Raw genomic sequence first — 13,642 nt, 5'->3', positions numbered from 1 at the left:
TCAAAACGACCCCCTGTGAGCAAGCACTTGGCTACAGTGGGAAGGAAAAACTCCCTTTTAACAGGAAGAAACCTCCAGCAGAACCAGGCTCAGGGAGGGGCAGTCTTCTGCTGGGACTGGTTGGGGCTGAGGGAGAGAACCAGGAAAAAGACATGCTGTGGAGGGGAGCAGAGATCGATCACTAATGATTAAATGCAGAGTGGTGCATACAGAGCAAAAAGAGAAAGAAACAGTGCATCATGGGAACCCCCCAGCAGTCTACGTCTATAGCAGCATAACTAAGGGATGGTTCAGGGTCACCTGATCCAGCCCTAACTATAAGCTTTAGCAAAAAGGAAAGTTTTAAGCCTAATCTTAAAAGTAGAGAGGGTGTCTGTCTCCCTGATCTGAATTGGGAGCTGGTTCCACAGGAGAGGAGCCTGAAAGCTGAAGGCTCTGCCTCCCATTCTACTCTTACAAACCCTAGGAACTACAAGTAAGCCTGCAGTCTGAGAGCGAAGCGCTCTATTGGGGTGATATGGTACTACGAGGTCCCTAAGATAAGATGGGACCTGATTATTCAAAACCTTATAAGTAAGAAGAAGAATTTTAAATTCTATTCTAGAATTAACAGGAAGCCAATGAAGAGAGGCCAATATGGGTGAGATATGCTCTCTCCTTCTAGTCCCCGTCAGTACTCTAGCTGCAGCATTTTGAATTAACTGAAGGCTTTTTAGGGAACTTTTAGGACAACCTGATAATAATGAATTACAATAGTCCAGCCTAGAGGAAATAAATGCATGAATTAGTTTTTCAGCATCACTCTGAGACAAGACCTTTCTGATTTTAGAGATATTGCGTAAATGCAAAAAAGCAGTCCTACATATTTGTTTAATATGCGCTTTGAATGACATATCCTGATCAAAAATGACTCCAAGATTTCTCACAGTATTACTAGAGGTCAGGGTAATGCCATCCAGAGTAAGGATCTGGTTAGACACCATGTTTCTAAGATTTGTGGGGCCAAGTACAATAACTTCAGTTTTATCTGAGTTTAAAAGCAGGAAATTAGAGGTCATCCATGTCTTTATGTCTGTAAGACAATCCTGCAGTTTAGCTAATTGGTGTGTGTCCTCTGGCTTCATGGATAGATAAAGCTGGGTATCATCTGCGTAACAATGAAAATTTAAGCAATACCGTCTAATAATACTGCCTAAGGGAAGCATGTATAAAGTGAATAAAATTGGTCCTAGCACAGAACCTTGTGGAACTCCATAATTAACTTTAGTCTGTGAAGAAGATTCCCCATTTACATGAACAAATTGTAATCTATTAGACAAATATGATTCAAACCACCGCAGCGCAGTGCCTTTAATACCTATGGCATGCTCTAATCTCTGTAATAAAATTTTATGGTCAACAGTATCAAAAGCAGCACTGAGGTCTAACAGAACAAGCACAGAGATGAGTCCACTGTCCGAGGCCATAAGAAGATCATTTGTAACCTTCACTAATGCTGTTTCTGTACTATGATGAATTCTAAAACCTGACTGAAACTCTTCAAATAGACCATTCCTCTGCAGATCATCAGTTAGCTGTTTTACAACTACTCTTTCAAGAATTTTTGAGAGAAAAGGAAGGTTGGAGATTGGCCTATAATTAGCTAAGATAGCTGGGTCAAGTGATGGCTTTTTAAGTAATGGTTTAATTACTGCCACCTTAAAAGCCTGTGGTACATAGCCAACTAACAAAGATAGATTGATCATATTTAAGATCGAAGCATTAAATAATGGTAGGGCTTCCTTGAGCAGCCTGGTAGGAATGGGGTCTAATAAACACGTTGATGGTTTGGATGAAGTAACTAATGAAAATAACTCAGACAGAACAATCTGAGAGAAAGAGTCTAACCAAATACCGGCATCACTGAAAGCAGCCAAAGATAACGATACGTCTTTGGGATGGTTATGAGTAATTTTTTCTCTAATAGTTAAAATTTTGTTAGCAAAGAAAGTCATGAAGTCATTACTAGTTAAAGTTAATGGAATACTCAGCTCAATAGAGCTCTGACTCTTTGTCAGCCTGGCTACAGTGCTGAAAAGAAACATGGGGTTGTTCTTATTTTCTTCAATTAGTGATGAGTAGAAAGATGTCCTAGCTTTACAGAGGGCTTTTTTATAGAGCAACAGACTCTTTTTCCAGGCTAAGTGAAGATCTTCTAAATTAGTGAGACGCCATTTCCTCTCCAACTTACGGGTTATCTGCTTTAAGCTACGAGTTTGTGAGTTATACCACGGAGTCAGACACTTCTGATTTAAAGCTCTCTTTTTCAGAGGAGCTACAGCATCCAAAGTTGTCTTCAATGAGGATGTAAAACTATTGACGAGATACTCTATCTCCCTTACAGAGTTTAGGTAGCTACTCTGCACTGTGTTGGTATATGACATTAGAGAACATAAAGAAGGAATCATATCCTTAAACCTAGTTACAGCGCTTTCTGAAAGACTTCTAGTGTAATGAAACTTATTCCCCACTGCTGGGTAGTCCATCAGAGTAAATGTAAATGTTATTAAGAAATGATCAGACAGAAGGGAGTTTTCAGGGAATACTGTTAAGTCTTCTATTTCCATACCATAAGTCAGAACAAGATCTAAGATATGATTAAAGTGGTGGGTGGACTCATTTACTTTTTGAGCAAAGCCAATAGAGTCTAATAATAGATTAAATGCAGTGTTGAGGCTGTCATTCTCAGCATCTGTGTGGATGTTAAAATCGCCCACTATAATTATCTTATCTGAGCTAAGCACTAAGTCAGACAAAAGGTCTGAAAATTCACAGAGAAACTCACAGTAACGACCAGGTGGACGATAGATAATAACAAATAAAACTGTTTTTTGGGACTTCCAATTTGGATGGACAAGACTAAGAGACAAGCTTTCAAATGAATTAAAGCTCTGTCTGGGTTTTTGATTAATTAATAAGCTGGAATGGAAGATTGCTGCTAATCCTCCGCCCCGGCCCGTGCTACGAGCATTCTGACAGTTAGTGTGACTCAGGGGTGTTGACTCATTTAAACTAACATATTCATCCTGCTGTAACCAGGTTTCTGTTAGGCAGAATAAATCAATATGTTGATCAATTATTATATTATTTACCAACAGGGACTTAGAAGAGAGAGATCTAATGTTTAATAGACCACATTTAACTGTTTTAGTCTGTGGTGCAGTTGAAGGTGCTATATTATTTTTTCTTTTTGAATTTTTATGCTTAAATAGATTTTTACTGGTTATTGGTGGTCTGGGAGCAGGCACTGTCTCTACGGGGATGGGGTAATGAGGGGATGGCAGGGGGAGAGAAGCTGCAGAGAGGTGTGTAAGACTACAACTCTGCTTCCTGGTCCCAACCCTGGATAGTCACGGTTTGGAAGATTTAAGAAAATTGGCCAGATTTCTAGAAATGAGAGCTGCTCCATCCAAAGTGGGATGGATGCCGTCTCTCCTAACAAGACCAGGTTTTCCCCAGAAGCTTTGCCAATTATCTATGAAGCCCACCTCATTTTTTGGACACCACTCAGACAGCCAGCAATTCAAGGAGAACATGCGGCTAAACATGTCACTCCCGGTCCAATTGGGGAGGGGCCCAGAGAAAACTACAGAGTCCGACATTGTTTTTGCAAAGTTACACACCAATTTAATGTTAATTTTAGTGACCTCCGATTGGCGTAACCGGGTGTCATTATTGCCGACGTGAATTACAATCTTACCAAATTTACGCTTAGCCTTAGCCAGCAGTTTCAAATTTCCTTCAATGTCGCCTGCTCTGGCCCCCGGAAGACAATTGACTATGGTTGCTGGTGTCACTAACTTCACATTTCTCAAAACAGAGTCGCCAATAACCAGAGTTTGATCCTCGGAGGGTGTGTCGTCGAGTGGGGAAAAACGGTTAGAGATGTGAACGGGTTGGCGGTGTACACGGGGCTTCTGTTTAGGGCTACGCTTCCTCCTCACAGTCACCCAGTCAGCCTGCTTTCCCGGCTGCTCGGGATCTGCCAGGGGGGAACTAACGGCGGCTAAGCTACCTTGGTCCGCACTGACTACAGGGGCCTGGCTAGCTGTAGAATTTTCCACGGTGCGGAGCCGAGTCTCCAATTCGCCCAGCCTGGCCTCCAAAGCTACGAATAAGCTACACTTATTACAAGTACCATTACTGCTAAAGGAGGCCGAGGAATAACTAAACATTTCACACCCAGAGCAGAAAGTGCGGGAGAGACAGGAGAAGCCGCCATGCTAAATCGGCTAAGAGCTAGTAGCTACGCTAAGCTAGCGGATTCCTAAAAACACGCAAAGTGAATAATGTGTAAATAATTTAGAGGTGATTCAGCAGAAGGAGTGCTTTAGTTAAGGCACGTAAAGATTACACTGGGAAACAAATCGTAATCTAGATAACTAGATCAATCTAACTGCACAGATTAAACAGCTAACAGATACAGAAAAACACCGCTGTGCTCCGGAACAGGAAGTGATACAATACCGCAGTGAGAGCCAACCACCAGTAGAGGCAAGCCTAAGCTGATAAACAGCTAAGAAAAATTAGCAGAATTTACCGTTAGTTAATTTCAAGTTACCCCTCTGGAGTCAATTGACATGCTGCTGCATTAAAAAATCACATGACCTAATTAAGCGGACATAGCACACAATCCACTCCACTCTGTCTGTTTGAATATGTGTCAAACATGTGGAATTCATCCTCCATACTACTTTTTAAATTTTGTTAATAGGCCAAGTATAACTTAAATTATGATTAATAATTTATGCAAGGTTTTTATAATAGTCTCATATTCACTGCACATTTTGCAGACACCTGCAGCAAAAACGACTGATTTCCTCTTTCAGCTGGAGGAGCGAGAGGGCTGGGAAGAAATACGATTCCCTCAAACTGTAGCAGGAGAGAGGGGTGTTACCACTGGTGGAAAACTCAGGAGCTTACCAGTCAAAATCTGATCGTAAAACGAATTACATAAATGAACTCCCCATATCAGAAAGCACATGAAATGATGCCTTTTTTACTGAAATAAGCAAAATATTGACTAATATATGAGGAATTTCAAATTTCCTGCTGTCCAGGATTTGGCCCTAAAAGCATCCACTTATAAAATTCAAAAAGTGTTGATTATAGAAATATAAGGAAAAGATCCATTCAACGGACAATGGTTTACAGAGGCTCAGGGCCTCCCTGATGATGCTTCATGCTCGGTTTTTCTAACTACGTGCTCAGATTTGAAAATTGCTTTGTCAAAGTTGAACATTTTTACTATATATTTTAATGTAAACGGATTCTCTGTGTGTTTTGACATAAAATTTTGAATTGACCAAAAATGGGGTAAAATTTGGTCTGATGAAAAAAAAAAAAAAACTTTACCATGCCTGATCAATCTATTTGAAGGGTAATTGGTGAAAATTTCATCAAAATCCGAGTCGGGCCATCCGGACACTCCCGCCTGATTTTCTCAAAGACAGCTTGTTAATGTGAATTGTTGTATATAACGTTGTTTATAATACATTTTACATATACTTTTGAAATTTACAATTTATATTTACATTCTTAGGGCCCTGTCCCACTGGCGTTTAGGAGGATTTGCGTATGGATTGCGCACAAAATTGGCTCATATTCACTTAACATCCGCAATATGGGTGAAACATGCTTGTATGAGTCGGCCGACACCTGCACATGTCCGCAATTATCTGCAGAGGTACGTTTTTCCGGTATCAGGATTTTTAAGCTGCACAAAATTTTGGCTGCGGATCACATCCGCCTTACATACTCCATACATATTCAATACATACTCAATACATACACAAACATAATCTATGCGCTGTATATGCGCCGTCATCTGCTGATATCCGCAACTGACAGGGATTTGCGGCTTGGCAGCGGACTGGGACAGTGTGTAAAACGGATATTTTGCGTGCCCATCATGTCCACATCACGAACTAAAATAAGTTGTAGCGAGTGCATACAGACTGGTCACGAATAAAGCGTTTTTATTACGTCTGCTTTGCATCTGATTTGTGGCGGATGCAAATCAGATGCACTGTGTTCATAGCTGGACACCGTTCTTTGTTCTACCGGCTGCCACGCGCTCTGCGCTGGATGCAGCCTATATGAATTAATTATTTCGTTGCAGATTTATAATTTTATTCTGCAAATTCCCTGTTGAAAATGGCTCTAATTACTTCCTGAATCACAGAGGAAGCTTTCTGCAGCTTGTTTTATCAAGCGTGCACGTGCGAACGGCTTGGTAAAAAAGTTGCGTGTTTTTCCTTCTTGTCTGCAGCTGTTACAGTATTTATTCCAATGTTTATAACAGATTTATCTTCTTGTTATAATCGTTCAGACGAGCTGATGCGATCCGCTGACGTCACCACTCGCCCTGTTCACTGCTTCTTTACTCCAATCAACTTGTCCAAGTCCAGCAAATGCTCCAGAGCCTGTATTGTTGGTGTGATAGTGATGCCTGAGTGCACTTCATTTATGACCACAATGCAGATGCCATGCATGCACAACATGTGCGCGATGCATCATAATACACCCGTAATACTGCCGTGATAATCGCAATGGGTCTGATCCGTTTCCTCACTACATGGGTTATACAACTGTGATTGTTCATCATACATTCGCTATATATTATTAATATATCCGTAATTCATACTGGGACATTTGTCATTTTTGGCCATTTTTGTTGCGGACGACAACGAACGCCCGTACTTTGTATACTCAATTCATGTGCAATTAATCCTCTCCCCAGTGGGACAGGGCCCAAAGTTATAAAAATGGCTTAAAGCGAAATGTCCTCGCGTCAAGCAACCCAGTCCAGTCGAAGATTCAAGCTTCTCTACTAACTTTTTTCTGATTTGAATTTTAGGTTTTGGAGTGAATATTGGGTCACTGTTTTAATGCGGTATGTCAGAATGACAGAAAAACTGTAAAGTCACACAGGTGAGGTTGTGCTGAAACAAAATGACACCAAACAAGGCCAGGTAAATCGTTTTTTAAGGTAAATTATGAAGGTCAAACCAAAAGTAGTCAAAAGTGCCCAAAAATAGCCAAGACTCCAGAGGGTTCAGTGCTGCAGGAGCCGCTGGGTAAATTCACAAAACGAATGCATGAAAAATAAATAAATAAAACCCCAAACACTGTCACAGGCAGCACACTGGCAGTTTCCAGTGTCATCCCTTCCTCCAGTGTCTCTTCTCGTGCTCAGTATTCATTCAATAAACCAGTTATATTTTGCTGCTGCCCTTCACATTTTGGTCCTTCACCTGTTGCCTTTGGCTGTTACAGAGACGATCATAACAAAAGTAAAAACATTGGCTGGGGTTATTTTTAAGTCACCTGATTGCTGCTTTTGTATGTTCAAATAGACTTACCAGTAGTTTGTTTTCTGGTATCTGTGTTCTTGTATTGTACATTAACTGAGGGGAAGGTTGAGTTCTTTGACTTACCCATCCTCTGATCCTCCACTGAGATGCAAACAGTTTCCAGCAGACTTACAGTCAGCCTCTGCAGAGCCTGGAAGCTATCAATGGTGAACATGAAGCGCTCGTGAGGGCGGTTGGCGATATCCTCAAGCTCTTTCAGGTTTGCATCTCCAACTCCAATACCAAACACGATGACTCCCTCCTTCCTCAGGAGCTGGGCAGGTGCCACAACATCATCTGTGGAGTCTCCATCTGTGAGGACCACAGCAATCTGAGGTACCCGCTGTTTGGCACGGCTGCCTGCCTCTTCTGTGAAGTACTGCTGCTGGAGGAAGGTGATGGCCTTGCCCGTTTCTGTGCGTCCTCTCCGGTAGGGAACTTGGTCTACTGCAGCCAGCAGGGATTGCTTGTCCATGTGATCCTTCAGCAGGAACTCCTGGTAAGGGTCGTTGCTATATTGTGCCAAACCGACCCGAACTTTGTCAGGACCAATATCAAGGCCCTCAATGACACTGCGAAGAAACTGCTGGACTTTCTGGAAATTATCGATGCCAATGCTGGAGGAACCATCAATCAGGAAGACTATGTCGGCGATGCTGGCTTTGGCACATTCTAGACAGAAAGAAGAAAGAAGTCAGCTCCTGAAGAAACAGGCTGAGGAACACTTAAATCTGTTAGAGTTTGAATATCTGCAGGGGACTGGACAAGTCCATGCTAATGTGGTACTGTAACTTAATTTTTTTAAAAGACTTAACTATTAACTTATACAACTGCTGGTAACAGTGAAAATTAGAGAAATTGGTTGACTTTATATATACAGTGAGGAAAATAAGTATTTGAACACCCTGCTGTTTTGCAAGTTCTCCCACTTAGAAATCATGGAGGGGTCTGAAATTTTCATCTTAGGTGCATGTCCACTATGAGAGACATAATCTAAAAAAAAAAAAAAATCCATAAATCACAATGTATGATTTTTTAAATAATTTATTTGTATGTTACTGCTGCAAATAAGTATTTGAACACCTACCAACCAGCAAGAATTCTGGCTCTCACAGACCTGTTAATTTTTCTTTAAGAAGCCCTCTTATTCTGCACTCTTTACCTGTATTAACTGCACCTGTTTGAACTTGTTACCTGTATAAAAGACACCTGTTCAGGTACTCAATCACACTCCAACCTGTCCACCATAGACAAGACCAAAGAGCTGTCTAAGGACACCAGGGACAAAACTGTAGACCTGTATAAGGCTGGGATGGACTACAGGACAACAGGCAAGCAGCTTGGTAGAAGACAACTGTTATGATTATTTATTAGAAAGTGGAAGAAACACAAGATGACTGTCAATCTCCCTCGGTCTGGGATTCCATGCAAGATCTGACTTTGTGGGGTAAGGATGATTACGAAAGCTCAGAACTACACAGGAGGACCTGGCCAATGACCTGAAGAGAGCTGGGGCCACAGTCACAAAGATTACATTAGTAACACATGATGCTGTCATGGTTTAAAATCCTGCAGGGCAGCAAGGTCCCCCTGCTCAAGCCAGCACATGTCCAGGCCCGTTTGAAGTTCACCAGTGACCATCTGGATGATCCAGAGGAGGCATGAGAGAAGGTCAGATGGTCAGATGAGACCAGAATAGAGCTTTTTGGAATCATCTCCACTTACCATGTTTAGAGGATGAGAACAACCCCAAGAAAACCATCCCAACCGTGAAGCATGGGGGTGGAGACATCATACTTTGGGGGTGCTCTTCTGCAAAGGGGACAGGACGACTGCACTGTATTGAAGGGAGGATGGATGGGGTCATGTATTGCGAGATTTTGGCAAACAACCTCCTTCCCTCAGTAAGAGCATTGAAGATGGGTCATGGCTGGGTCTTCCAGCATGACAATGACCCCAAACACACAGCCAGGACAACTAAGGAGGGGCTCCATAAGAAGCAGTTCAAGGTCCTGGAGCCAGTCTCCAGACCTGAACTCAATAGAAAATCTTTGGAGGGAGCTGAAACTCCAAACCTGAAAGATTGGAGAAGATCTGTGTGGAGGACTGGGGCAAAATCCCTGCTGCAGTGTGTGAAAACCTGGTGAAAAACTACAGGAAACGTTTGACCTCTGTAATTGCAAACAAAGGCTACTGTACCAAATATTAACATTGATTTTCACAGGTGTTCAAATACTTATTTGCAGTAATAACATACAAATAAATTATTAAAAAAATCATACATTGTGATTTCCGGATTTGTTTTTTTTGTTTTTTAGATTATGTCTCTCACAGTGGACATGCATCTAAGATGAAAATTTCAGACCCCTCCATGATTTCTAAGTGGGAGAACTTGCAAAACCGCAGGGTGTTCAAATACTTATTTTCCTCACTGTATATATATATATATATATGTATATATATATATATATATATATATATATATATATATATATATATATATATATTATATATATATATATATATATATATATCCATTATACAAATAATGGATGGTTGGATGACTTGCCATCCATCAATTGTTATGTTCTCCATCCCCCGTCCCAAATTAAGCAAACAACAAAGAGTCAAGTAAATTAGATCAATTTATTTTGTTGTGAACAGCATATGAATGCTTCTAAAACGTCAGTAGCGTGGTTGTCTACCTTCTTAGTGTTTTTGGCATCCTTGGAGTTCAATATTTCCACCAGTTCCTCCTCTGTGAACTCAGCAAACCTCGCTGGCAGACACATTTTCTGCTGTTGTTGACATGTTTGTTGCCATTTTTTCAACCAGCGTCTGTCAGCAAGTTCCTGACGTCTGTTACATCATTAGTGATGTCATCTCATGAATAATTGTATGCCGCGCTCTGATTGGCTAGCTGTTGGCAGTAAGCTCTAATGCTATTGGTCAGTGGGAATGGATCCAATATAACTTTTGGTCCTAGCCTTTGGATCCAACATAACTTTCTGGCGCCAAGCATGCCAAAATACAAGTAAATGATGGACAGAAAGGCTAATCTGTGATTGGCTAATGCAATCTGAGTGGAGAACACACACACACACACACATAAATAAATAAATAAATATATATATATATATATATATATATATATATATATATATATATATATATATATATATATATATATATATATATATATAACTTTATACGCTGTGTTATCTTTATTCATTCATTTTATTGCAAACACGTGGGTTCGGTTTAGATCCCTTTAGAGCCCTGTTGTCATACACAACCTTACAGTTAACCAGGTGACCTTCTACAAATACCTTGGTGTTCACATTGACAGTAACTTAAGCTGGCAGGCATAGGTTACCTCTGTCTGTACCAGAATTCATCAACATCTTCACTTCCTGTGCAGGCTGTTTATTCAGGGTCTGCAAAAATATTATGCTGATCTTTTACAGCACAACAGTAGGATACCGTAGTCTCGTTTGAACCCTCTGTGATATCGCGAGATCTGACCACTTACGGGGACCTCCATTTAATATATACACAGCATAACTTCACATGGATAAATGGTGGACTGTTTTGTTTTTCACTGCAATCACCAAAACAATGGCGAAAAGTTTTTTGTTTGTTTTTTTTTTTCAGTTCCCAGTGGAGAAGAAAAGACGAAGCGAGTGGGAGACATTGTGCGGGTAAGTGTTAGCCTACACAGCTAACCAGAGTAACAAAACCGCCTTGACACGTTTGAGCTCCGGATCATAAACAAACTGCAACACATGTCCACTTTCCCACAGCATCATCACATTTTCTTTGCATTTTCACTATGTTTTTGTGTGATTTGCTTTGAAAATGCCGTGGTTGGGACCCCGGAAGTAGAGAAATTGTGTTGTATGCATCTTATTGTACTCCTTTAGGTCACAACCTCAAACGAGATTACGGTATCCTATTGAGTCCATTCTTCGCTATGGTATCACTTTCAGTTTGACTGGGAACCTCCCAGTCAAACTGAAAGCACAGATCCATTCCCTTTTTAAAACCGCAGGTAAGATCATGGGCCACACTCCTCCCAGTTTTCAAGAACTCTCTGACCAAGCAACAATTACACAAGCAAAAAAACATCTTAATGGACAGCTCACATGTTGTGCACTCAGAGTACACCCTGCTGAACTCAGGAAGGACACATCAAGTTCCTCTGTGCAAATGCAACTAGTACAAGGATTCATTTGTTCCATTGTCCATTAAGCTTATCAATAAACACGCTTAAAATTGCACTTTTACTTGCCTTTTCTGTTAATGTGCTAACTTTTGTACATCTTTTTTGTCTGAATGGTTCAGTTGTTTAAACGGTTTTCTCATAACTTATGGCTGGTTGGTTGAAGTGATCTTTATGTTTAATTTTTCACAGTTTTAAAGGTTTTTTTTTATTCTTGGTTGTATTTATCTTTGTGGTTTTTATTGTTTTAAAGGTTTTGTTTTGTTTTATTGTTTGTGCAGTAGAACCCCGTACCCCACCCCATGCATCAAGACAAATTTCTCCTAAGGGACACAATTGGACAGCACAGTCTCGTTTGAGGGTGTCGCCAAAGGGGTAAAATATGGGTTTTTGGGCAAATTACACGCAAAAAAGTGAAAAAGTGAGGATGTGGTGGAAAGTGGACATGTCTTGTGGTTTGTTTATGATCCTGAGCTCAAACATGCTGAGGCGGTTTTGCAGGTGAGAGAACACAGCTACACTGATTAGTTATGTAGGCTAACATGTACCGACACGACCTCTCCTGTTTGCCTCGTCTTCCCTTCTTCACTGGGAACCGAATCAAGAAAAACACTTTTTGCGCCTGCTTCGGTGATTGCAGCCGAAAACAAAACAGTACACCATTTCCCGTGTGAAGTTATGCTGCATATATATTGTCCAATGGAGCAAGCGTCCCCATAAGTGGTCAAACCCCACAATGTCACACAGCGTTCAAAAGAGACTGCGCTTCCATATTAATAAGGAACATTGAACTTTGCTTTGGCATGCTCTGCACAGCACTTTACAATACAGTTTGCATTTTGATGAGGATATAATGTTTGTATATATTTTTTGAAACTGAAGGAAGAAAATCCCTGTTTTCAAAAATACCAGTGTACGTGTAAACTCAGGCAAAGTCTATATGGATCATTTGAAGCAAGTCTTAAGTCAACTGAAGTCTTTGTAGAGTCAGACTCAAATCTCATGTTTTGTCAATGTGAAACCCCAAATCAGATATAAAATCTTGATGTGGAATTCTCTGTCTTTCAGGGGAATGCTGGGTATTCAAATGTAATTCAGTGTGAAATTTCTCCAAACAAATGTCAAGCCTCAAATCTTCTGAAAGTATGTCCAAAGCTCAAAAGTCTCCTGCCTTTTTCAAAGCCAGTCCACACAGGTCTTTAGAAGCAAATTACAACTCAACATTGTTCAAGAGTCTGAATTTGCCCTACTGATGTATCCCATAATCCCTTGCGTGCCAGAGAGTAGATGCAGTCAAACAACATAGAGAGAATCAACACGATGACAGTTGTAAATGAATATTATACTACAAAAATGTATTTTTTATGCTTTACGTCACGTTAATAAGAGACTGCTGCATGATACCCTGAAAACTTGCTAAAACAATTATAACAAATAATCCGTGTCTGTTACATTTAATCTGCGTGGAATTTAATAAACGCAAACCAAATTTCAGACATATTATATACGAGGTCTGTCAGAAAAGTTTCCGACCTTTTTATTTTTTTCAAAATCTATATGGATTTGAATCATGTGCGCTTGCATCAGCCAAGCTTGAACCTTCATGCGCATGCGTGAGTTTTTTCACGCCTGTCAGTTGCGTCATTCGCCTGTGGGCAGGCTTTGAGTGAGCACTGGTCCAGCCCCCTCGTCGGATTTTCATTGTCAGGGAAATATCTGAGCGACTTCCGCTTTGCTCCATGAAAATTTTTTCAGAAACTGTGTGAGGCAGCCAGGTGGAAACCATTCGGAAAATTCAGATGGCTTTCGGTGAAGATTCTATCGGTGTCACACAGATTAAGGAGGATTACAACCGGATTAATGACAGCCCACAGCGGCTGACGTGCAGAGGAATTCGCACGTCGGTACGGAGCCGCTTATGGCGTACAACAAAAAACACTTCCATGTTGGAAGTCTCACAGGACATGTTGTGGCATGCCCAGCTGTTACACAATTTCTCGGATACTCACTCGACTGAAAAGCCACC

At 40.8% G+C, this 13,642-nt stretch overlaps 1 protein-coding gene across 1 annotated transcript in view; it reads right to left on the bottom strand.

Annotated features, from left to right (window-relative positions):
* The window catches only part of LOC117513538 (collagen alpha-6(VI) chain-like), a 276,666-nt gene that overhangs the window by 229,045 nt on the left and 33,979 nt on the right, over window positions 1–13,642 (bottom strand). The window contains 1 exon segment of the mRNA XM_034173701.1: window positions 7,479–8,066. Within this exon segment, the coding sequence (XP_034029592.1) occupies window positions 7,479–8,066 (588 nt within the window).

This window comes from Thalassophryne amazonica, chromosome 7 (assembly GCF_902500255.1).
Source record: "Thalassophryne amazonica chromosome 7, fThaAma1.1, whole genome shotgun sequence".
NCBI lineage: Eukaryota > Metazoa > Chordata > Actinopteri > Batrachoidiformes > Batrachoididae > Thalassophryne > Thalassophryne amazonica.
Note: the sequence above shows the minus strand (reverse complement) of the source record. Positions and strands in the feature narration are given on the sequence as shown.